At 37.4% G+C, this 27,177-nt stretch overlaps 1 protein-coding gene across 1 annotated transcript in view; it reads right to left on the bottom strand.

The window, feature by feature from the left end:
- The window catches only part of TM9SF2 (transmembrane 9 superfamily member 2), a 51,561-nt gene that overhangs the window by 17,909 nt on the left and 6,475 nt on the right, over positions 1-27,177 (bottom strand). Inside the window, exons 2-9 of the mRNA NM_001205323.1 lie at positions 16,658-16,725; positions 14,854-14,947; positions 11,357-11,484; positions 6,139-6,268; positions 4,709-4,833; positions 3,711-3,822; positions 2,063-2,142; positions 1,177-1,285 (exon numbers count right to left, since the gene is read on the bottom strand). Of these exons, the coding sequence (NP_001192252.1) occupies positions 1,177-1,285; positions 2,063-2,142; positions 3,711-3,822; positions 4,709-4,833; positions 6,139-6,268; positions 11,357-11,484; positions 14,854-14,947; positions 16,658-16,725 (846 nt within the window). The remainder of the gene's footprint in view (positions 1-1,176; positions 1,286-2,062; positions 2,143-3,710; positions 3,823-4,708; positions 4,834-6,138; positions 6,269-11,356; positions 11,485-14,853; positions 14,948-16,657; positions 16,726-27,177) is intronic.

Raw genomic sequence — 27,177 nt, 5'->3', positions numbered from 1 at the left:
CCTTGGGAAGAGCACATCTCAGTAAAGACCAGGAGAATGTGAGGGACTCTCTGAGGGAGGACACTAGAGGAAGGCAGAAAAGTAACTGTAAGGAGGAGCCTGGAACAGGAACACGACCGACGTGTCTGAGGAACAGCAAGGCGGCCAGCACGGCTGAAGCAGAGTGCCAGGGGCCACAACAGAGCCTCGCGGGCCACTGTGAGGGCCTCTCTGAGTGCAGTGGATGGAAGTCACTGGAGGGCTGTGATCCAGAGTGAAATGACCTGACACTCTGGAACAGACTCGCTCTGAAAGCTACCCTGAGAGACTGGCAGGAGGCAGAGAATGGGAGCAAGACTGGAAATGGGGTTTTCTGTCCTGTACCCCAAAGCACCTCTAAACAATTAAGAAAAAAATTCCATTAACTCAGCAATTATTTGGAATTACCAATTATGAACAGAGTATTGTGAACTTATTTTAATAAAATACTTAATAAGGCATATAATCAATAATATCATGGGAAAGAAACTGTAGCATGTTAAGTGCTAAAAAGCTTCTAAATGTTAACATGTTCTTTTTTCTAATTAGAACAGGACAGAAAGATGGGTGAGGAGGCTAAGAAGCTAGGGAAGAGAAAACAATGAAAACCTGAGTTTTATGTATTCATTACAAATCATTGCTGGGAAATGAAAAAGTATAAAATGCAAAATATTACACAACTTAAAATGAAGCTGAGACATTAAATTACTTTGAATAAACCAAAAGGTTGAAATGATATAAATTCAGTTAAAATTAATTTAAAAAATCAAACATATACACATATAAAAATTGCTTGGGAGTTACTCTACTTAACTTTGCTGCTTCCCAAACTGAACATCTGCTGGAAACAGAGCTGACAGCACGTAAGTGAAAGAAGGGCAGAGCTGGACTCCTGCACCCGCACTGCTCCTCAGCCTCTACTGGTGCAGACGAGACTGTCAACAGTTCAGCTCTGAGAGCTGTAGTCACTAAGTCTCTACCAACAAAACCAATTCTTAAGGACCATTTTCTTATCCAAAAATGTCAATTCAGGATCACTTCTGAGAAGAAATGTTTTAAAAGTAGATTCTGACTAAAGATATTATTTAAAAATTTTCCAAAGAAAAAAATAAAGACTATGCACGGCAGACCAAGGAATAGTTCAGATGTTTCACTCACTGTAGAATCCATCTGATTATATCTGGCAATATCTTTATGCAGTGTCCGTAGCATAATCATAGCCACCATTCCAGACAAGAAGAGGACAATGACCAGGGAATTCATGATGCTGCAGAAATAAGCATGTCAGGATTAACCCAGAGCTTAATCATTGGATCAGCAGAACTCTTTTTAAAAACAATTTTTTGAGTAACATTAAAACAGCATTAATCAATTAAAAAACTGACCTAAAATCAAACAAATTCAATGAACTGTGCTCTGGCTTCATGGCCTATTGAGAACGAGTTTTTTGTCCATGGTCAACATTAATAACTACTGTGCCCAAATTAACACACCATAAGCTGCAAGGATCAATAATGGACTGGTCTCTACCCTCAAGAAGTCTACTGAAAAACAAGTTATTCAGTAAATTAATGAGCGTCAAAAAGATTAGTCAGTGAAGTAGGAAAAGGCGAGTAATGGCACCTTGAACAGTTCCCTAGATAAAAGTTTTGGGTCATGTTCTGAAGAAAGAAATTCAGTAACAATAACTCTAACCCTAATTATTATTTATAAAAAACAGTCCTAATAGCTGTAGCAGCTTGTATACTGAGCCCTCTTCCATGCCAGGTAAAGTGCTCAAATGCTCTGTTTCATTACCTCCTGTCAACCCTCAGAACAGCACAGTGAGACAGGTTAATTCTAGATGAAGAAATGGACTCTGAGCACTTGGGTGATCTGGCCTGACTCACAACCAGTGACCAAAATCCAGGACTGAATCTAAGTCTACCTAATTCAAAAGTCCAGCCTTCTGAGTAACTGGTGAGAGTTAGAGTGACTGAGATGCTCAAAGCGACAGAGAACAGAATAAGGACAGAGCATGAAGGAGATTATACTGTAGTCTTACCTAAACCACTGAATGTGGGTATGAGGCATGGACTCTAGAATGTAGTCCCATCGAGATGCCCATCTGATATTCTTCTCTTCCTAGACAGATTATAAAAAACAAACAACTCTTTGAATAAGAATTTGCCAACAAAGTATACCAGAAATACAAAGATTTCCATTCAGAGCTTAACCTTCCAATCAACAAATACAGTTTCTCATTACCATAACTCAAGTCAGTCATAAGATTCACTGAGCAAGATTTACTCGAGACTCGGGAAAATCAAGATGAAATTAAGCAGTAAATAAAAAATAACAAAAGAGATATTACTTTGCCAACAAAGGTCCGTCTGTCAAGGCTATGGTTTTTCCTGTGGTCACGTATGGATGTGGGAGTTGGACTTCGAAGAAAGCTGAGCGCCGAAGAATTGATGCTTTTGAACTGTGATGTTGGAGAGGACTCTTGAGAGTCCCTTGGACTGCAAGGAGATCCAACCAGTCCATTCTAAAGGAGATCAGTCCTGGGTGTTCTTTGGAGGGAATGATGCTCAAGCTGAAACTCCAGTACTTTGGCCACCTCATGTGAAGAGCTCTCATGTGAAGAGCTGACTCATTGGACAAGACTCTAATGCTGGGAGGGATTGGGGGCAAGAGGAGAAGGGGACGACAGAGGATGGGATGGCTGGATGGCATCACTGACTCGATGCACATGAGTTTGGGTGAACTCCAGGAGTTGGTGGACAGGGAGGCCTGGCGTGCTGCGATTCATGGGGTCGCAAAGAGTCGGACACGACTGAGCAACTGAACTGAACAGTATCTAGTTACTTGTATTTTTTAAAGTCTTGTTTTAAATCTTAATTGGCAAAGGCTTATTTTAAATGTTATGATTTAGGAGCTCTATTTAATTATTTCAGAAAATTGAGTGGAATAGCTTACTCTTGATTCTCTTTGATGCTATCTATCTACATCTGGGACATTTAACCAGACCAAAGTCATAACCTAGGCACCCTTAGCCTCTAGCAGGTGTCACCCACAAGGAGCTCTTAATATCCAGAAGGAAAGGCATATTATTTACTGCACCAGGCTTGCAAAATTACACATTATATGGGGACAGTAAACGTCACAACTATATTGGATTGCCAAAAGAGTTTATTAAAAATAGAGGTGGAATACTGCCCAAGATTCTCATGCAATAAACTTTACTTTCCTCCTAATAAAACCCTCCAGTGAATGTATAATAAATCATCTATTATCAGGAAATTCTTCATTTACAATCACACTCAAATCCTGGTTTGAAAAATGGTGTCATTTCCCCAAATGTTTGTTGCAGTGCTCACTTTGGCAGCACACATACCAATGCTTGTTGGGTATCTTGGATATCTTCATACCATCCTTTATGCCTCTTTTCTACCTTTTGCCTTGTTTGTATCTCTTATGGCTTAACATTTTTAATGAGGTTCAGTTCTCCAATTCCCTATACTTTTTATTTAAATGAAGACTTAGTTTTGAGCATGATTATGTTGCCTGGTGCACTGACAAACTATTCCAAAAATCAGCTCATTAAAAGCTTATCTACTTGACAAGCCTGATCATTAATATTTTTAATTAGTTTAAGTAATATGAATTTAAAATCAATTTCTGAGTTACACTGAAGATAAAATCACACTCACCTCAAAGTTAATAGAGTAAGTATAGGCAACTTTGATCTCCCCAGAAGCCTTGTTACTTATATCCATGGGGGGTCCAGAGCAGTCTGGTTTATCTATATGGGTGTGCTTGAAGCTGTGAGAAGAAACATTTTGGCAAGATGCTGATGAAGTAGTTTTTTTAAATGGAGTAAAGCTTAGAGATCCTGTACATATTTCACAACGCTGCTGACAGTCAAAAGTGATTCAAATCACACTGAACTGTACAAATCTTTACTTCATATAAAGGGCTTAGTTATACATAACCGTTACTCAAACTATTACTCAAATAAGAACCAAACTTTTGAAAACAATACTTGAAGAGCACTTAAAGAATCTTCAAAGAAATCAAAACAAACACTGAGGAAGTGTAAATTAACTGCCATCTTATGGTATGCATTTCTTTACCATTAGTAGCATGGGAAAATGGCTACATCAGTTGGTGTTGGGGGCAGGGGGTGTCATGGGGGGAAAAAAAAAGAATACTCAATTAAAAAAGCACCTCCCAAATAAATGATAGGTACGTTCACACTAAAAAAGCTGGTAATTTGAAGAGATGCCCTTGCAATGACTTGTCACATACTGGCATCTAACACTTCATGAAGACTTGCATATGACACACTAAGCAGCTCATCTGGGCCTCTGCTTTTCCACTGTAAAAGGGAACACGGTCCTGAGCACTCATGTTCTCCATGCCAGGCTGACACAGAAAAGGTGTCAAAAAGTGACTGGAAAACAAAACAAGAAGGCATCTTGGTTTGCCTACCACCTACTATGTCAGGAAAACAAATATTTATATGGTTTCTCTGGACAACCCATTACTCAACAAATCATGCTAAAGGGAGTTTTAGTAAAAACAATTAAAATACCAAATTATATGTCAGAACATTGATTAAAGAAAGCTAACTAGGCCCAAAATATTTATTCTTTGGGTCTAAATTTCGCTTACAGTTAATTATTTTTTTAATCTATTTCACAGTTACCTTTTTGGTTCAAGTTTAGCAGCCACTAATCTTGCTCCCATGGATCCAGTCTCAACTACATGGTAATATATTTTGATGTCAACATGGTTGAAGATGTAAAACGTATCTCTTTCATGGAATTCTGACTGTGGAACACAACTTAAAGTTAGTGTTAGAACACTGGCTATCAAAGAATCAAAACATAAAACTTTAAAATGAGCCACACCATGCAGGAAAATTAGAACCTAGACAGAGTTTTCATCTTTTCCATAAAAATGAGTAAGTTTTAAGCTTAAACTCCCCTCCCTTTTTTTAAAAAAATTGAAGTATAGTTTAACTAAAGTACAATGTTGTACTAACTTTTGGTATACAGCAGTGATTCAGTTACATATGTATCTCCTTTCCCATTATAGTTTACTACAAAATACTGAATACAGCTCCCTGTGCTGTATAGGAAGACCTTGTTGCTTACCTAGTAGTTTGTATCAAATAATCCAAAATTTCTAATTTATCCTCCTCTTCCCTTCCCCTTTGGTAACCATAAGTTTCTTTTGTTTTCTGTCTGTGAATTTGCTTTGTAAATAAGTTCGTTTGTATCATTTTTTAAGATTCCACATATAAGTGATATTATATATTTGTCTTTCCCGTCTTACACTACTTACTATGATAATCTCTAGGTCCATCCACGATGCTGTAAATGGCACTATTTCATTCCTTTTCATGGTTGAGTATTATAATATCCCACTATATGTGTGTGTATGTCTGAATATCATTAAGAGGTTGATATTCAGGTTATATTCATTAAGAGATTAAACCAGGTTGACCTCATTATACAAACTTTGATATATATTCCCCAATAATTTTGACTACTTTCTCAATTAATGCCTTTACTTACTTTGTTTTTTTTTTAATCATAAAAGAATGGCCTCAAAGATTGATACCTTTTTAAAAAGGTGTATGTAATACCCAAACTTTTGCAATACAATATTCTATGGACTCAACTTTGCAATACAAATTTCATGGACTTACAATGAGGTATTTCTGGTAGTCCACTAAGAACATTTTTTTAATAGAGTCAGAACATACAAAGTCTAAGCCTGTAGCATAGTATTTAGCATATAAGAGACAATGCCAGTAAATGTTGAATCACATCTGAATTATTTAGTCCCAGAGTTATAAACTGCAACTCAAGTATGGGAGTTCCTTGGCAGCCCAGTGGTTAGGACCTGGTGCTTTCACTGTGGTGACCCAGGTTCAATCCTTGGATGGGAAGCCACAAGCCTTGTGTTGCAGCCATCCCCCACCCCCCAAAAAGACTGAGCAGTTGTCCTTCAGAACATGAGAATAGTACTCATTTGATGACTATAACAATTTGTGTCCAGATAAGGACTGAAGCCTTCTACCAAAAAGCTTATTTTAAAAGTAGCAGAGTTAGTTTATCAGAAACTTACGTTAATAACACAGGCATCTTTTGCATGCCCTTTATCTGTAATGTAACAGCCAATAGGAAATCCAGGATTACAGAATCTCTGACTATCTTCAACTTCATAACACCACGTTACAGGCATATTATCCACAATCCTGTGCACGGAAATGAAAGTCAAGTTACAAACCACCAAACATGACTAGGAATTACTCACCAAATCTGTCATCACTCTGTAAAATTTAAATGTCTAGAAATGCCTTAAGGTGTCAAAACAACACACAAAAAATTACATAGAATGTGGTATTTCATAAGTGATAGTATTATGCCAATATATGACACACTATAGTGAGAAAAAAATCTTTATAGCTTTCTTGAAAGGGAGTTTTATAAGTTAATTTACTGCAATCACTAACTTAACAATGTCATTATCTAGGTACCTAAGTATAATTTATCTTCAGTAGAACACTCAAAAGCTCTAAATAGGTATGAAACAGTATGTTTAGTTTCTTGGGAACAGCTTATGGAACAGTATAGAAAGAAATCTTTTATTAGTCAGATAGTTCAATAAAAAAGGAGAAGAATATAATTGCAAGATATGGGGAAATATTTAACTTAAGGGCCAGGTGAAAAAGTGAAAATTACAGTATCTATTAAAACTGTGTAAATCCAACTTATGTCTAAATGAAAAATGCTGCTATAAAGCTAAAGAAATAAATCTTTCAAGTTCTATAGTGAAAAGAAACTTTTTTAAGAATAAAATTCTATAGTACTGTATAACCACATTAAAGTCTGAGCATGGGGCTCCCAATGCCCAGAACACACCACAGGATACAAATAAAAATAATTACTAAAAATATACTAGCTCTATTACAGTCATAAGACAACACTCCAGGGCATGTTTTATTTGTTAATTAATGTATGCCTTAGGAAGTAAAATTATGATTCTATATTCACTCAAGGTATACATTCATGACTTAATAAAACACATCTCGTCACATTTAAATGCTATTTAATAGTACCCAATGTACTAAATTTAAGAATCACCTACACTATTAAGTTGCTTATTATTATAACCAGCAGGCTAGCAGTTCCCATGAAAAGACTATAAACTATTAGAAGCATGAAAACTATGTTATATGATATAAATAATTCAGATTTTCAGGAGGCCTCAAGAGTCAGTTAATTGCTTCAATTTTTTAGACAATGAAGTTCAATCAATGAATGTATACTGCTGCTTCTGCTGCTAAGTCGCTTCAGTCGTGTCCGACTCTGTGCGACCCCATGGACGGCAGCTCACCAGGTTCCCCAGTCCCTGGGATTCTCCAGGCAAGAACACTGGAGTGGGTTGCCATTTCCTTCTCCAATGCATGAAAGCAAACAATGAAAGTGAAGTCGCTCAGTCGTGTCTGACTCTTCGAAACCCCATGGACTGCAGCCTACCAGGCTCCTCCGTCCATGGGATTTTCCAGGCAAGAGTACTGGAGTGGGGTGCCATTGCCTTCTCTGGAATATATACTAGCAATATATTAATTGTAATATCTTTATGCTATCATATCAGAGAAAGTACTGTATAACATTATAGTGCTAGTTAGAAAATGAGAAACTAAGGTGAATATCCTAAATTTACCATTTATATAATGCCTTGATATACTGGTTGGAAACAAACAAAAAAAAAAACCCCAAAATCCTTGGATATAAATGTATAAGTTCAAATCATATAATTTTCAATTACTGCCTTGCTAAGTTAGAAAGTTGTAGCTACTGGAATTTGTAACACCAAAAATATTAAAAATACTATTTTCAACTAGTGAAAAAGAATATGTAAGACAACTCAGAAAATTAAAGCTTGAATAACTGGCCCCAATTTTTCATCATTAAGGGATGCCTTCTATGATTCTCTACCTTTACAGGCTCCATCTGAAACACTTCTATCAAACTTCATTTATTAGTAACTGCTATTCCCAATAAATTAATGTCTAGAGTTTCCTTTTTTAAAAACTTCTAGAGCTTCTGATCAAAATGAAATAACCCATGTTGCCACAATACACCCAAAAAATTGCAGCAAAAAGCAAAGAAACCTGGCATTTATGTTACTTTGGGGGCTTCCCTGGTGACTTAGATGGTAAAGAATCTGCCTGCAATGCAGGAGACCCAGGTTCAATCCCTGGGTCAGGAAGATCCCCTGGAGAAAGCAATGGCTACACACTCTAATATTCCTCTTTGCCAGCCAACTGAGATCCAGGATTGGTACTCACTAGACTAAAGTATCTTCAAAGACCCCTTTCTGTCCAATAAGCCAGAGTCTAGCGATTCTATGATATTAATAAAAAATGTAAGTACTTTGATAACTAGTTAAATAAATTATGCTTTTATAAATAAAATATCACAAAGACCCAAGTATTTGGCAAAACTTAGGGAAAAAGTATAATCACAGGCCATGAAAAGAACAAGGATTTAAGTGTCTATTGCTGGCATCAAAATATTTACTGTTCAGTCTCAAGAATCAAGAAGTAGCTTAGGTTACTGACAGAGCAAGCCAAGAAATCCTCAGATTATGTTCTAAAATCCCAAATAAGAATTAAAAGTATCCATCAATTTAGATATGAATATTAACTACTGTTAATTAACTGTTCTCTATAACAAGAATAATGAGTTGGTGCACTAACAAATAATCAGGCATTTTAATCATTCAAAAGGTAGTATGGCTAAAATATTATAGAGGAAGAACTACAGATCAGTCATATGATGGAATGCTATACAATTACAAAAAGAATGAGGTAGACATAGATCTACAGATGTGCTTTACATGGAAAAATGCCTGTATTTTCTTAAAATGACCAATTTGCAAAATTGTGTGCAATACTGTGTACAATATTTCAGCTGTTATTTTAAAAGGCAAACTTTTTTTTTATATACCTACATATGCACAGAAATCTGGAGACATGACATGAGGAATAAACAGTGCTGCTCCTAGGGAGCAGGATAAACGAAGCTGAGAGTAGTAGAGAACACTTTATCATCCATCTTTCATATTTCTAAAGGCTCATGATATTTTATCTCTGTCAACTCTGTTACCTGTGCTTAAAATCAAATTACACAGTAAAAAAACTCTGGAAGTCAAGGACAGAAATATACTCAACTAATGGTTCACATGAATTCATCAATATGAATCAATATTTTCCAAATGTGTAATGAACTGATTTAAGGACTAAACCCCATTGCCTAGATTTACCAGACTGTATATCTGTGATATGGCTTAGATTTTTTTGTTAATGGATTCAAACTTGAAATCATAAACTTCTCTGACTCAACAACAAAAATCACTGTTCACCAGTACTTTTCCAGTTTTTTTTTAAGAAGAATAGCTTAAGTTTGCAACTATTTTACATTATTTATTCTTGTTATTAAGCATACTGGGATCAAAACAATACCTACGTTAATTGCATCATAAATAAGTTGAAAGTATTTCTAAGTACTTTATTATAGGGAAGCGACAAAGGAAGAACTGCTTCTGTTATCTTTAGGAGCAAGACTCTAACAGTATTTTAAGAACTGAGGGTAAAGGAGACAGCTAAAAAATCATCCATATGCCATTAAGAGTCATTCTTTCATTCATTCAACAAATGATCAACTGTCAGAGAATATGGAGATGATAGGGGCAAATCTGAGCCTTAAATATGATTCTGTAGGCTGGAAAGAACAATTTGAAGCAAAAACACCAAGGGAAACTTTTCAATTACTTATGAGTCAGAAATGTATCCTAAGTTACATTAACTCAGCAATTAAGCAGTAATCTAACAGTAGCCTGGAGAAGGCAATGGCACCCCACTCAAGTACTCTTGCCTGGAAAGTCCCATGGATGGAGGAGTCTGGTGGGCTGCAGTCCATGGGGTCAAGAAGAGTCGGACACGACTGAGCGACTTCACTTTCATTTTTCACTTTCATGCATTGGAGAAGGAAATGGCAACCCACTCCAGTGTTCTTGCCTGGAGCATCCCAGGGACTGGGGAGCCTGGTGGGCTGCCGTCTATGGGGTCGCACAGAGTCGGACACGACTGAAGAAACTTAGCAGCAGCAGCAGCAACAGCAGCTTAGAGGAAAAATGCTCTTGGCTTACCAGAAACCAAAGAAATGAGGAGGAGATGGAGGGGACTTTCAAGTTGCCGTTTGTACTGAGGGTCAGATAAGAAAGAAGCTGACATGGTGTAATGGGCAAGTTTCCTTCCTTCTAACGGAGCTCTGCTATGGGAAACTCATTTCTACGTGGTTCAGGTGTATTCTACCCAGGTCTGGCCAATCAGAGTGAATCCCTAATCACAGACTAGGTGGTGAATAGCATGGAGCCCTGGGTTGCTCCTCTCCAGGACTTCTTTGCTGTATGTGTATGGAAGGGAGGATGGGGAGGAACCCAGGAGGCAGGAGGGAATCAGAGGTCCCAACCATCCTACTGAGTCATGGGATTGGGTCATGTCCTAACTGAGATCAACGAGCGAGGGCAAAGGGGTCAATCTGAGATAGCGACAGGACCAACGTTCAAGACAGTATCCTGTTCACCACCTCCAGCACCGCATACTTTTTGGAAAAGGTAAAACGTATGTAAACCATGTAGACCATAGAATACGGCATTTGCTGAAAATTTCTCTGGAAGAATAACAATTGGTTATCCTTGAAAAGCTGCACTTTTGAAACTCTTTTTTAATACTGTTTGAATATTGTATGGTAGGTAAATAGTACGTGGGAAAGAAAAAAGTTTTAAATGCTTTTTTATTATGATGCAAACTGCTAAAACACCTTGTTAATGTTACATCATGCTTATAAAATAAAAAACATTACACAGAATACAAGGATTTTTATTTGAAATAGATGCTATTTCTCAAAAATCAAATTAAAGTTAATTTTTTTCCCCTTACGGTCTTTTTCATGGTCCACAAGTATAAAATAAAGGTATTTTTCTAAAAGTTTGATTCAGGTCCTTTCCCCAGGCATAAATACACTCCTTTAAACTACACATCATTAACAGAAGTGCTCTAGGTACCAGGTCTATGTGCCAAAACAAGCAGCAGACAGCACAATAATCTAAGCAGAGTTCAACGACAACACTTTAAGCTGTCAACCTTAGTAATCCTCCGGCAAATAAATGTGCTACATTTTATTTAGTCCATGAAGTAATTTACACACTCAATGAAACAGAAGCTTCTTCTGTGAAAGGAAAAAGGCCCAAATCCCAAATTTCCATGACTTACCAGTGATGCTGATAATTCAGTAACATGCTTTTTTTCAAGAATTCTAACTTTTGTTTGTCTTCAGCTTTCTCTGTATGGTATGTTTTTGTACAAACAAGCTTACACGTCTCCTCCTTCTTAAATGTAAACTGTATTAAAAATAAAGTGGAAAGCAAATTAAAATAACCAGGTCCTTCACACCTATAACATAGAGTAAAAGCAAACCATTCTCATTAAGAGCATTAATATTGATAATAAACATAAAAGCTCCTCATAGCTCAATCACATTTAAATTTCATTCTTACTGTTTCTCTAAAAACCTGTCATCAATATTTCTTTTGAAAATAAGTTTTTATCTTTGATAATTCCAACTTACCGATTTTTAAATGTAAATGAGCCCTCAGAGAGGAAAAAACCCACATGGAGAACAACACCTGTCTCTCCATAGTAACGTCTCCTACGGCTTTCAAGTAATAAACAGACAAGTTTTTATGTCTGTATATTCATTCAGTGGGTATTTGTTAAGTGCCTCCTATGCACCAGGTGATGGGCGGTTCAGCAGTGAACAACAGACTGTGATGACATGAGAAAAAGCCAAATCTGGCTATCCAGAATCAGTATAAACGTGATTCTTTTTACTCACAACTGAAAAGACTGTCCATTTTCAAGATGTCATGAATAATGAAGTTCAAACAAAAATTGACAATTTTTTAAAACAAAGTTTAAAAACTAAGTAAGGAGTCCTCCAACTCTGGGGTTGAGGACTTATTTGAGAGCATGAACACATACACACGTATTATTCACAACATATTATATCATATAGGCTTACTTTACCAGGGGCTACTTAGGTCTTAATTTAACAAATCTATTTCCAAGTTTTTAGGACTCTGCTTTTGCTGCTTTTTTCACCCCACCCCCGGGTAGTCACAGAGTTCACTCCCTTAACTTGCTTCAAGTCTTTTGCTCAAATGTCACATTCTCAGGTGAGACTTTCTCTGGCCTATTTAAGATTGCAAATTCTAAAAAAATAAATAAATAAAATTGCAAATTCTCCATCCACCTTCTTCCTTGATTCATCTTCAACAGTTCTTTCATTAGCAACAGACACGCTATGTATTTCAGCAATTCGTTTCTTTCTCCCCATCAGAACACAAGATCTACAAGGACCGAGATTTCTCTCTCATTCACACCTAACTCAGTGCCCAGCATGTGAAAGGCATCAGCAGCTGTGTGAACTGAGTGAATGCGAGTGGTCAGATGTGAGACTTTCTGATCCTATGATAGGTAGCTCCAGCTTCACCTAATGCATAAGATGTCCTGCACTGTTTCTTCCTGACCTCAACAGAAGTCACAGATAAAAGACAGCAAAGCAAGTTTGGGGTTTGTTCTGTTGCTGGCTGTTACCACTGCTCTTACTACAGATCTAAAATAAGGCAAAATTCTTTGAAAATAATGGATAAAGAATCAATACTGAAATCAATACTGAAAAATATGTCAATACATTTATGGTTGGCTTGGGGGGAAAATACCTGATATTTTAGTCTATGTTTCTGTTAACCTATGCCTTGATCTTAAGAAATGCCTGCTCTGTCTCTTTAAGAAAAAATTTGAAAAAAAGAAAAAATTTGTTTTAGCACAAATCTTGATCCTAAAAAATTCTAGAAAACTTATAGAAAATGTTAGGTGCATATTCTTTCTCCATTTTAGAATGCTCCTTCTGTTCTTCTATTTTACCTCAACTCCTAGGACAAAATTAAACCTGAAAAGCATTAGGCCTAAAAGAAGGATTTTTTGCATAAGCCAAGGCACAGTCTTTATATACAAAGAACCCTGAGTAGAATCCTACTAAAGAAGTAATCTGCCTTTAAAGTCTGCACCAAAGGGAACAAAACTTCTCTATGGACCTGAATATTCTACTGTTTACTGTCAGAGACTCTGGCTGCCCTTCAAGTTCACTGACGGTGTTACTTACTGATGCTCTTCCCACCTTCCATCATTTCCTAAGGTCAAGGCATATAAACAGAAAGATGGGGCTGAGAGACTAAGGGAGGATTTTCAGGCAGTTATACAATTTATATAAAACCACTCTCTGCTATAAAAAGAATGTGACAATTCCCAAAGTAATCTCAACATACTCACAGCAGGGAAATGTCACACAGTTAGTGTGCTTGCCCCATTCACTATCGCTCATGTCCATATATTCTGAGTTCCTTATTTCCTAGTGACTTCATCTCATCAGGCATTCAAATCTGTCTGAAAAAATTTTTAATTTCTGGCATCTTTGCAGTAGAAAATCTCAAAATATTTTAAGATGACATACTCATGGTCGAAAACTATCAACCTGCAGTGAATTAAACTTGTACAATTATATGTGTTCCTCTCAGTGCTGCATGATGGAGACATAGTGTTGGGGTAAGAGGTTAGTGGGACTAATCTAGGCATGAGGATTTGCTGGACAGATGCTCAATGTAGTAACTGCCAAGGGAGATGGATGGTGGTGCTCAGTGAGCAAACAAGGAAGGAAGCTCATCATGGAAAGAAGGGATACCAAGAGAGGAAGCTGTGAGGCTGGGGGATTAAAACCCGGGGTCAAGTTACAGCCAGTAACATGCGTGTGCTCAGCACGCACAGACGCCCAAGCAGAAAGTTAAAGAAAAATGCACAGTGCAGAACAGTATTTTAAAACATAAATACACACATTTAATTCTATTTATATGTGCTCGCAAAAATGGAATATTTCAGGAAAGGTTAACAAGAAACTGTGATGTGGAACAGGGCAGAAGAGAGGAGAGAAACTTACTTTTCATTTTATATTCTTTGTACCATTTAGCTTTGTATATGGTGATATATTATTATTATAAATGAGTTTAATTTTTCTAAAAGAGCTCCATTATACCTTGTGCAGCAGGAGAGCAGATATATATATATAAACTGAACAGGGGACTGTGAATTCAGAATGATAATAGGCTTAAAAGATAACAGATTTAAAAGGCAGACTAATTCTGGATGATGATGAAGTACATACACAGAAGAGAATATCTTATATTGTCCTTATAGCTTGGTTTAACTGAAGTCCTAAAAATGCATCAAAGATGTACCTCAAATATACCTTCACTGGTCAAAATAGAATTGTTCACTTCCCCACAAGCCAATGGGAAAGCTGAAGCAGTGCTCTAAGCGCTAACAGGGAAAATCTAGGAATACTGTTCCCAAAGAGGAGGAGGGTAGTATGGAGAATCATGACTGAAGCGGGATTCTGGATCCCTCTGCAAAGTGAGCCAGGGGGTCTGAGCACTCTTATCATTGACAATACTGACTGGAGGAATGTTCCCTAGGACAAACTTACTCATGACATATTGTGAAAGGGGAAGGATCTTTTTAAACTGTGACTTTAGAAGTTATTTCTGGATGCAAAAGAGAAATGAATTCCTTCTTAGTAAATTACCACAGGCTTTTCTGTAAGGGGGGGAGGGGGAAAGATGCATCTAAATGACGTTTATATAACACTGTATACAAACCTTATACGGTGATGGTTCAATTCTTTCCCCAAATAATACCTGACCCAGATTTTCAGATGGCCGTTTTCCTTCTGATGCTTGGCAAAAATCAAACCTGCAGACAAGAATATTTAAGCTTTTAAGCGAAAAAGGAAGCAATGAGATACCAAACCCCTAGCCAGCCTAGAGGACAGATTAGGTACTATCACTCCAGCAGCTCTAGTAGATGAATAAGAAATATATTCCTACTCCAAGTTCCACGTACCACATCTCCTCAAAACAAAACAAAAATCGGAAAATTATGCCTTATAACACTTTGATTTTCAAATAATACTTTTATTAAGATATAAATGATAGAATTTTAAAAATTGACACAGTACAATTTATTATTATTCATTCCAATGATAAAATTATTTACATCCTATTCTTCAGGGGAATTCTGCATAACTTACCTCCCCTTGTTATCTTTCTAATCCAGATATTCACTTAATGACCTTTCAAGATGTGTCAAATTTACATTTACATCTGTCAAATTTACCTGTCTCATCATGGCCAACATGAAAAGCATGGCCAGACAGACCCTCTGAGAAAACAAGAGTCGTGCAGAAGCCATGACCAGTCAGCTAAAAGCTTTTCTCTATAATTTCCTGATATTACTAATCATATTTGTTTGAACATTAACAGCCAAATTTCAGCCCTGCTATAGAACAGTAAAGGGCAGTACTGTGTCCACTACGGTTGAGACCAGCACAATGACTACAGACTAGTTAGAGCCGTAAGAGGAAGATGAATCTGGAGTGATAAAAACTAGAGCTAGGAAGTCCCCTAATGAAGATTTTCCATCTACTGGATGTAAGAGATCCACTGAGTTTTCCCAAGAATATTCACAAAGATTTAAGGAGAGAGATTTGTTTACTTAACAAAAACTAGGAAAAAAGTCTCCAACAGTTACATAAATTGTGGTCCATTCGCTCATGAACTCTGTATCCTCCTCTTATCCATGTTTAAGATTACAAATTCTCATAGGATTATCTTAAATTTTTGTGTATTTTTCTACAGTAAACATTTTTTTTCAAAACTTAGATAATGCAGAAATTTAGAAGCCAACGAAAATTCAGAAACTGTATTTTACACCCAATATGGTACACAGTGCTCAAATTTAAAAAAAAAAGTATATTTATGCAGAATTTTTTATAATATCCCAAAAATGGAAATAATGAAATGTTCATAAACAGAGAATTAGTGAAACAAAGCATAAATAGACTTCACACGATCTCTAAAAAGGGATAATAAACAGCTACTAAAAAGACTGAGGCAGCTGGGTATTAACATAGAAAAGTTGTCCACAACAGATTCAGTGAGAAAAACAAGGTGCAAATAAAATATATAAACCTACTTTTATTTAAAACAAAAATGTGTCAGGTACATTAGAATATGCAGAGAAAAAAATGCAGGGGGCAGACAACAAAGCAGTTTTTCCTGGGGACTGATTATGTGGGACACAAGGATTTTGATTAAAACTATGTGAGTTTTTTAATAATCAAAAAAATTAAAGAAAGCAAGATGGCTATTTGTCCATCAGGTAAAAAGGAAGTCCACGGTCCACAGTTTCAGTTGGTGTTGCAAAGCAACATCAAGAGACCACATCCCACGTTGTAAACCTACTTCAGAAATAAAGAATACCCCCTTTAAAAATGTTTTCAGGCCCTGTACATTTTTAAAATGCATGTGAACTTACCACTAACTGTGGAAAAGTAAAGTTCTAAATGCACAAAATCCTGATGAGACACAAAATTTCGTATGAAAACCAAGCCGAGAAACTTACGCTGTATATTCATAAGGAAGAACAGATTCCACTGAGTCAAGCCTGTTCACGAATAGTTCTATTTCAGCCTGAAAATGAGAAAATACAGAATGAGAATATAAGCAACTGGAGACCAAAACTTAGGTCATGCCTAGAACCGAAAAGGAATTTGACTTTTGAAATGTGAAATTTTATGATATCCAACTCACTTTAAAGAGTTCTCTTATAAATCCATGCACTGAGTAGATTTATATGCATTTAAATTACAACGAAATAATTCTGAGCGCCAAAGAATTGATGCTTTTCAACTGTGGTGTTGGAGAAGACTCTTGAGAGTCCCTTGGACTGCAAAGGGATCAAACCAGTCAATCCTAAAGAAAATCAGTCCTGAATATTCATTGGACAGACTGATGCTGAAGCTCCAATACTTTGGCCACCTAATGCGAAGGACTGCCTCATTGAAAAAGACCCTGATGCTGGGAAAGACTGAAGGCAGGAGGAGAAGGAGATGACAGAGGATGAGATGGTTGGAGGGCATCACCAACTCGACGGACATGAGTTTAAGCAAGCTCTGGGAGTTGGTGATAGACAGGGAAGCCTGGCGTGCTGTAGCCCATGGGGTCGCAAAGAGTTGGACATGAATGAGTGACTGAACTGTCTGGCTAGTTTTCAGCTGCAAATGTCTCCAATATTTTCTAAATGTTTTCAATATGTTCTAAAATTTTCTAACAAATGTAATAAGACATTTAAAATAAATCATTCACCACATCTATATAGATTGTTTTTTTTTAATCTGGTTTTCATGTCCAGTTTCATTCTGTAGCAAAGATAATTTTTAAACAATTAAAAAAAAAAACATTCTCACAGCATTCAAGCATTGAAAAAATGTTGTCAGCAAGAAGAAAAAGAGAAATGGATGCAGCCAAGAAATATTTTGAAAATAAATTTGACAGGACTTTGATTGCTGTGTGTGTGTGAGAGAGAGAGAGAGAGAGAGAGTTAAGATAAGAGTTTAAAAATGTCTTAAGTTTAAAGACCAGAGACAAATTACTTGTCCAAGTTTCTGATTTGGACAAGTTAAAAAAAAAGGACACCGGAAGAGGATTAGGTCTGGGGGAAGAGATCATGAGTTTGCCTTTAGATATGTTTTGTTTGAAGTGCCTTTGAGATATCTAAGTGTAGGAGGATAAACAGTCATGGCATTTATTTTTAAAAATCTGAAGATATGAATCTGAGACACATTTTTAACTAAGCTGAGATACTACTAAACTTGGGCCAAAAAATTGCAAAAGCTATATATAACATCTGTGGATCTTTGAAATGTGAAGTGGTTATAGCCTTTTAAAAAGCAAAATATTAATACATAAAATCTTCCACCCACCACTCCTACTTATGAGAACTTACCCCCTAGAAATAAAATCAACCATGCACAAGAGACCATATATAAGAATGTATATTGCAGACTTGTCCACTAAAAAACTAGACACATATCACAGTATGCCTATTGATAGAAAATTAGCTATTAAACATCATCGGACTATTAAAGAAATAAAAAGAAATGCCAGGTAGGTTAACAAATTTTCAGATCAACTGTCCTAGAAATACAATCTCATGCTCTTAAGCAGACAGCAGATGGACAACGACAGCATGGTTTAGCTTTGGAGGACAGCTTTAAAGGATCAACTTGAGAATGCTAACTACAAAGGCAGTAACAGAGAAGAAATTCATGAAGACCAAATAAAGTTTAACAACAGGGCAGAAAGAGCAAAGCTGAATGAACTTCCTAGGAAACCTGGGCTAACTTAAAGCCACGCCTGCCTACAGAAGCTCCCTGAATTTCTCCAAGGCATATCTGAAGTTCCATAGAACCCCACATACCCCTCTCCCAATAGTGTGGCTCACTGTTACTCAGGACAGAATTCTTCAGTTGAAAATGTCAGTAAGTAATTTGTGCTCTGAAGTACTTTTGGTGCTAATCAAAAACAAACAAACAGGAGCTGTTTACCTGTATTTTATAGGCTCAGATCACTATGGCTGCCTCTCTGACCATGAGGCTACCTGCAAGTGCATAAAGCCACATCTCCCATTTTGATCTCATTTACTAGCGCTGTCAACAGTCCTCTATACCTGTCAAAACCCCAAAAGTGAGACAAGATGTTCAATGTACAAAAACTAATACACTATCATTGAAAAAATACCAAAACAGTGGGCAAGAGTAGACCTCTGGGGCCTCTTTGCCTGGGTTCAAATTCCAGGCTCCACTATTTATCCTTGATTAAATTATTTAACATCTCAGTTTCCTCATGGGTGCTTCAGTTTCTTTATCTGCAAAATGGGGATAATAGTTATTTCTCTCACAGAGGTATAAGGATTTAACATTTATAAAGTACGTCAAACAGTGCCTAATACATGAAGTGCCATGAATCTGTTATATTAAAAAAACCAAATAAATGTAATGATACTCAGAATATGGAATGCCCAAACTACACTGCACACCCACTAAAATGCTCTTCCAGTATTCATGATCAACAATGGAAGACATCAGCCTCTGAACACAGTACTGGAACAGTAGCACATAAACCCCCTAAAACTGTACTCAAATAAAATGACAACTCAATGGCAACACTGTCTCAAACACAAAAAAAGGTTAACTGTCTCCTTGTGTAAAATATTCAAGAATGTATCACTGGTCATTTTGGCTAAGAAGACAATTAGGGCATGATATTTTAACCTTACAGATTGAGTAATTATCACAAATATTTGTAACTGTTTTGAAGGCAAAATTTCCAGGTGACAGCTTACTCTGCCAAAATAATTTTCACTAATTGTAAGGGGGTCAACACTGCTTCATAGCAGATATACCAGAATACTTCATAGGTACACCAGAATCCAAGCACTCTACTTAATATTATCTTATGAAAAATAAAAGCTCCTAAAAAGTTAATCCAGTTCACATCTTTACATTTCTTTCCAGGAAGGAATGTAGCTACTATATTCTATACAACTTTTTATGTTTTGAGTCTCAAAATCCCCAGAGCCACATTTTCACCACAGAAGCTAACTTCCTTGTGCTACGATTAAGTACACTCCTTACTCTCGACCTTGTTCAGTACAAAGTGATTAAAAACACAGACTCTGAAGCCAGGCTGCCTGGGTTTAAATCCTGACTCTGACATTTACTAGCTGTGGATCCTGGACAAGTTGTTTCACTTCCCAGGGCCCTGGTTTTTTCATTTGTAGAATGAAGGTAATAATCTCTGCTACAAGTGGTTTCTGAGAAGATTCAAGAACAGAGCCTGTCACAGAGTACTATGTAAGTATTATCAAGCAGCAATGTCCAAGAGACTTTAAGCAATGATGAAAACAGCCTTATTTGCACTGTCAAATTCAGTAGGTACCAGTCACACGAGACCATCGGTCAGTCACTTGAAATGTGGTCAGTGCAGCTGAAGATCTGAATTTAAATTTTTATTTAAAATTTTACATTTAAGAGGTCACAGGAGACTAATGGCTTATATATAGGACAGCATGGTAATGGAAAAAAAAATAAAATGTTGCTTAGTACCCTTTATATAGCCTTTAGTCATGACAAAGTTTTCTTTACCTGGAAAAATAACTCAAATGTTAGTCTATCCCAGACGCTGGCAAATTTTTTCCCCCAAAGAGCCAGAGAGTAAATATTTTAGGCTTTTCTGGACAGTCTCTGCGATCGTAGTGCAAAAGCAGGCACGAACATTACAGAAGTGAATTAGCCTGGCTGCAGTCCAGTAAAACCATTTACGGGCACTGAAATGTGATTTTCATGTAATTTTCACTCATCTCTAAATATTATTCTTTTAAAAATTTTTTTCTAATCACTTAAAAATGTAAACACAATTCTTAGATCAGGACCCTACAAAACAGAAAGCAAGCTGACTGGACCCCTAGAGTTCAGCCCCGAGCTCTGTTTTCCAGGCAGTTTTCAATGTTCTTTCAATGCCCATCTTTGGAAACCCAAAACAGGGCAAAAGGTTCAGAGATCTGATGCCATTAAAAAAAAAAAAAAAAAATTAGGACACTGTTCAAGAGCATATAAATTTAGAGTAAAAGTTTTTTCCATTTCCACTTAATGGATGAGGCAAGATATTTTCCTAGTCTATGATGTTCTCTCTGAAGTTTCATGGTACATCTCTTGGCTGTAGGATTATAAGACTGAAGGAAAACCCTAATCTCATTTTCTGACTTCTCTCATCTTTCCTTTGAGTCTTAATCTTTCAAAACAGAAAGGTCTTAATCTTCTGAATTGTCATATCTCCTTGATCATGCCAACTGCTTTTCACAGGACCTTGCCCTACTCTCATATCTTTCTTAAAAGGTGTACCATTGAGAATTATAGGCAGAATTCAAGATACAGACATCAAAGTTTCATATACGTATAGGATGACATTGTTACTTTTCATTAGCCTTTCTGGCCAAAAGCATAAATTCTTCAATGGCACTCTTCATCTCTTTTTTAAGTTTTATAACTGATAGTTTAGAGCTCATCACCTCAAAGATATACTTTTTAACTCTTTTCCTTCAAATATACTTTCTTAACTTACCCATGACCAAATTTACTACTCTTTGTTTCATATAACTTTAAGAGAGCTTCTGGAAGTATATTCCCAGTGGCTTTTTATTACTACAAGAGCTTAAACATTTCACATCTTTCTTTTTGCAAATTTAAGATCCAAATTAGCCTCAGATACTTCTGGAAGTCTGTCTCCCCTTTTACCATTCCCCATGGTTTATTCTCCAAGCCAGGCTTCAACAATACGTGAACCATGAACTTCCAGATGTTCAAGCTGGATTTAGAAAAGGCAGAGGAACCAGAGATCAAATTGCCAACACCCACTGGATCATCGAAAAAGCAAGAGTTCCAGAAAAACATCTATTTCTGCTTTACTTACTATGCCAAAGCCTATGACTGTGTGGATCACATCAAACTGTAGAAAATTCTTAAAGAGATGGGAATACCAGACCACCTGACCTGCCTCTTGAGAAATATGTATGTAGGTCAGGAAGCAACAGTTAGAACTGGACATGGAACAACAGACTGCTTTCCAAATAGGAAAAGGTGTATGTCAAGGCTGTATGTTGTCATCCTGCTTATTTAACTTATATGCAGAGTACATAAAGAGAAACACTGAGCTGGATGAAGCACAAGCTGGAATCAAGACTGCTGGGAGAAATATCAATAACCTCAGATATGCAGATGACACCACCCTTATGGCAGAAAGCGAAGAACTAGAGTCTCTTGATGAAAGTGAAAGAGGAGAGTGAAAAAGTTGGCTTAAAGCTCAACATTCAGAAAACGAAGATCATGGCATCTGGTCCCATCACTTCATGGCAAACAGATGGGTAAACAGTGGAAACAGTGACAGACTTTCTTTTCTTAGGCTCCAAAATCACTGCAGATGGTGACTGCAGCCATGAAATTAAAAGATGCTTACTCCTTGAAAGGAAAGTTATGACCAACCTAGACAGCATATTAAAAAGCAGAGACATTACTTTGCCAACAAAGGTCCGTCTAGTCAAGGCTATGGTTTTTCCAGTAGTCATGTACGGATGTGAGAGTTGGACTATAAAGAAAGCTGAGCGCCAAAGAATTGATGCTTTTGAACTGTGGTGTTGGAGAAGACTCTTGTGAGTCCCTTGGACTGCAAGGAGATCCAACCAGTCTATCCTAAAGGAAATCAGTCCTGAATTTTCACTGGAAGGACTGATGCTGAAGCTGAAATTCCAATACTTTGGCTACCTGATCCTAAGAACTGACTCATTTGAAAAGACTGATACTTGGAAAGATCGAAGGTGGGAGGAGAAGGGGACAACAGAGGATGAGATGGTTGGATGGTATCACCAACTCAATGGACATGAGTTTGAGTAAGCTCTGGGAGTTGGTGATGGACAGGGAGGCCTGGCGTGCTGCAGTCCATGGGGTTGCAAAGAATCGGACACAACTGAGTGAATGAACTGAACTGAACTGATGGCTTACTCCCTACTTCACTCCCCTTTAGGAAACCCACAACACTTTAAATTCCAGTTTAACCTTTTAAAAAAACTATCTTGTCACAACTTTAGAAATCAAATTCACTGGCTTCCTCTAAGTCTAAGTCTCTGAATCAAGCTCTAGAAGCCAGGAAAATTTCTCTTCTAGACATCCTGCTAGTCTTCTGTTTATAAAATTTAGCATCATTTAAACTGATTATAACCACACTTACTCCATCTCAGGCTAGAGCCCAAAGACTCACACACTCTCCCTCGTTATTTTCTTAGTTGTACATTACTAGTTTTTATCCATCTCACACTTGGCATTTTGTCTAGTATCAACATCCCATTAAATTTACCTATCAACTTTTCCTGATCTGGTAAAGTAGCTTCGAATTCTACTCCTAATAACAAAAATGTTAACATCACCTAAGAAACATATTTCATTCTTGGTTTATGATTTATAAGGATGTCTACAATTTGTGGAGGGCTGTCCACAAAATTTTCCAAAACAGCAAAAAAAAAAAAAAAAAAAATCCTTCCCACAAATCTTTCATCTAAACAAAAACTAACACACAACATACAAATAGAGAACAAAACTTCAGTATGGAGGGAGAATAGAGTTAGACTTCTGGATTCATTTCAAATCCTAGGTCTATTGTTAATAAACATGTGCTTATGGGCAAGTAATTTTGAATGTGAAGAATGAATGACGTAATAATAAAAAAGAAAACAATACAGTTTCATAGTTGTCACACAGTAACTAATAAATTAAATGTCTAACTGGGAGCCCTGGTGGCTCAGCAGCAAAGAACTTGCCTGCCAATTCAGGAGATAGGGGTTCAATCCCTGGGTGACAAAGATCCCCTGGAGAAGGGAATGGCAACCCATTCCAGTATTCTTGCCTGGGAAATCCCATGGACAGTAGGCTAGAGTCCGTGGGGTCACAAAAGAGTTGGACACGACTTAGTGACTAAACTATAACAATAAATGCTTAACTGTAAGCTAAAGATCGCTATTACTGTCTATTATTTAACAGGAACTGGACCTTCTGCAATCTATATACCTATCAGTGTAGGGATAACCTTGAGGGTTTCTGGGAGAGGCTGTCCCATCTCCCGCTCATTAAAGATACTAAGGACAGTGGCTTCTCATTTACTGTTTATGCCTATTCATTACTCCCTTCTTGGCTATTAGTCTAGGGAAGGGGAAGGTAATAATTATCAAGCACAACTCTCATAATAACCTTATGACCTAGGGATTACTTGCTCTGCTTTAAGACAAAGAAAAAAGTTCAAAAACTGGACTGCTGGTTCAGAAAAGCAAGTAATGAACTGCTGCTACCACTTTTAATTTCTGCTGCTCTCAGTCCTCCATTTTTCTCCTTCTGACACTTTTCCAATTACTTTTACAGGAAAGTTGGTCCATCATTGATATCACCACTAAATTATGGACCTTTCCCTGTCATTTGATGAACTAATCAAACACATCTTGGCTATTCAGTTCCTCTTGGCTATTTTTGTAGCACTTTCATTCATCCTACCTTTTTTACATTGTGAGATTTTGAAAATTTAAGACATCTCATTTAAAACATTCTAAGGGAACTTCCCTTATAGTCCAGTGGTGAAGACCATGGCAGGGGGTGAGAGTTCGATGCCTGGTGGAGGAATTAAGATCCCACATGCTCTGGGCATGACAAAAGAATGTTTTTTAATTAAAAAAATTAAAAAATAAAGCACGATAAGAACTGTAAATTAAAATGAATGATACCTTTTCACACAGAATATAGCAACTTACAATATACTTGTAAATATGCTACATTTATAACACTCTATTTTAAACATTGACTGTTACAATCAAACAAGGAATCTCAAAAGTATTATAAGTATCATAAAAATAGTATTACTAGATCTTCATAATACGACAGTAGGATAAATGTTAAAAATCGCAAGAAAGGAGAAAGGAATTAAGACTGCCAGTGAGTGTATGTGGTTTCATGAAGGGCAAAAGTACGCTACAAACATGACATTTGTCTCTAAAAAATGTTAAGTGCACACACAGATAAAACAAACAGAAGAAAATTTAAACAAACGTTGGTTCTAGAGGGCTAAGCGGTGGATATACTGATCATTATTCTTTCAACTCTTCTGAATTTTGAAAATTGCTGCAGTTAAAAGTTGGAAAAAGAAAAGGCTTTAAAGATAAGAGTGGACTTCAGTCATATTATGAAATGACAGAAGCCAAATGAAAGCGATAAGAAATAAAGATGAAAGAGTAAAATTTAGTGTGGAAACATGTCAGAAGCAGGAAGGATGACTTCAAAAGAAGTAATAAATTGGGGGAAATACTAAAATTTGCAATGCATGTGAAAACCAAAGAACACTTACAACGACAAATCCTGAAAAACCATGAGAAATTCATTCAATCAACACATTTATTCAAAGCCCATAATGTCCTGTATTAGACACTGTGAATGCTATAATAAAATAAAACGCATGAATGCTTTGCCTTTTAAAGAATTTATAATCCAGGTTGGGGAGAGAGGGCATTCATTGAAGGAAGTAAAAGAAAAAAGTGACAAAGCTATTTACGTGTTCTGGGGGTAGCTACTGGGAGTTAGTTTTCTAAATCTATGGGATTTAGTTTGCTTTTTTATTAAAATGGCAATCGCTATAAGAGAGCAGTATTTGATTAACTTTAGGGTCATTTTTCATTCTAAACATCTTTATTTCGCATCCCTACATTAATTAAATACATTTCCATCTGGAAATCTGCCTTAGAGATCGCCAACTCCTGAAGAGTCTTAAGGTTACTTTCAACATCCCCACTTTCAGACTGCCCCAAGATGAGTTATTACAAGCATGAAAAGTTGTGACAACATAAGAAAGGTACAGAGTAATCCTAAGCAAGACTGTAAATCCTAAAGCAAGACACAGACAAAACAAGACTGATTACAACACCACCCTAAGAAATCTTTTATGAAAATATTTTTATAGAGAGTTCTATCATCTCCCTTCTAAATCCTTCTCCTCCCAAATGTACAATTTTATTTCTAGTCCCCATCTGCCCATTCCACTTCTGACACCAACTTTGGTCACAACTGCTGTTGCTAAGTCGGTTCAGTCGTGTCTGACTCTGGGCGACCCTACGGGATTCTCTAGGCAAGAATACTGGAGTGGGCTGCTATTTCCTTCTCCTTGGTCACAACTACACCCTACTTTATGGCTTCAAGGTACATCTTGCTATAGGACCGAATTTCCCATTTCCTTGTTCCTTTGTTTTGATTCTGCTTTTACAATTGCCATCACATGTGTCCCATCTTACACCTACTATTGTTTTTCAAGGTAGAGGGAAATCTCAGGGAAGAAATTTGACTTTGGGGACTTCCCTGGTGGTCCAGTGGTTAAGAATCTGCCTGCCAACGCAGGGGACACAGGTTCGATCCCTGGTCCAGGAAGATTCCACATGCCATGGAGCAACGAAGCCTGTGTGCCACAACTACTGAGCCCGCTTCGCCCTAGAGCCTGCGCTCTGCAAGAGAAGCCACAGCAATGAGAAGCCCATGCACCACAATTTATACAGAGTAGGTCCTGCTCACCACACTAGAGAAAGCCTGAACGCAGCAATGAAGCCTCAGCACGGCCAAAAAAAGAAAAAAAAGGCACTCTGTACAATGATCAATGCAAGTGACCAGTTACAAAAAGATCTGAGATACCAAGGTATGTGTGCACACCCACTAAGTCATGTCTGACTGTTGTGACCCCATGGACTATAGCCTGCCAGGCTCCTCTGTCCATGGGATTTCCCAGGCAAGAATACTGGAGTGGGTTGCCATTTCCTTCGCCAGGGGATCTTCCTGACCTAGGGATCGAACTCCTGTCTCTTGCATCTCCTGCATCAGCAGGTGGGTTCTTTACCAGCTGAGCCAGTGGGGAAAGCCAAGGTATAGCCATAGGAAAGGAAAACTATGGAAGCTTCAACTACTTTAATATTGGAGAAGTCCATAGTAGGAAAATGTCTAAAGGAGGAAAACCTTAACTCGGATGTAATTTACAAATCCCAACAGACGTGCTGGAATTCATAAATTCTGAGTTACCTCACCAACAGGGCCCAGAAGCTACTCTCCTAGATCCTAAGGTTCTTTCTCCACTCCCCATCAAAAAATAAAATTTCAACTTTAGACTGTATCAAAGGAAGGAGCAGACATATAAAATGTGACTGGTTAAAAACTGATTACGTAGGTAAAGAGCTTTTTGTTGTAAGTGCAGCAACTGTGCAAGTCCAGGATTACAAGCAGCTGGGCATCTGCAGGTGGGGCAGCAGAAGAGGTACCTGCCCGGCCCGCAGACCCAGGAGGATTCCAACGTGAAGAGCCCAGGCTTCGAACTCACACACTCCTGGAGCCGCAGCTTCAATTCGTCCTGACTAGAGGGCACTGCATCCTATCCAGCCTTCAGGGTCCCCATCTAAAAACCACAGGACTGTTCTGAGGATCAACTAAGGTTAATACACACCTGGCACACACAAAGTATACA

The sequence above is a fragment of the Bos taurus genome, chromosome 12 (genome assembly GCF_002263795.3).
Source record: "Bos taurus isolate L1 Dominette 01449 registration number 42190680 breed Hereford chromosome 12, ARS-UCD2.0, whole genome shotgun sequence".
Taxonomy (NCBI): Eukaryota; Metazoa; Chordata; class Mammalia; order Artiodactyla; family Bovidae; genus Bos; species Bos taurus.
This window is presented reverse-complemented; position numbering and strand designations above follow the sequence as displayed.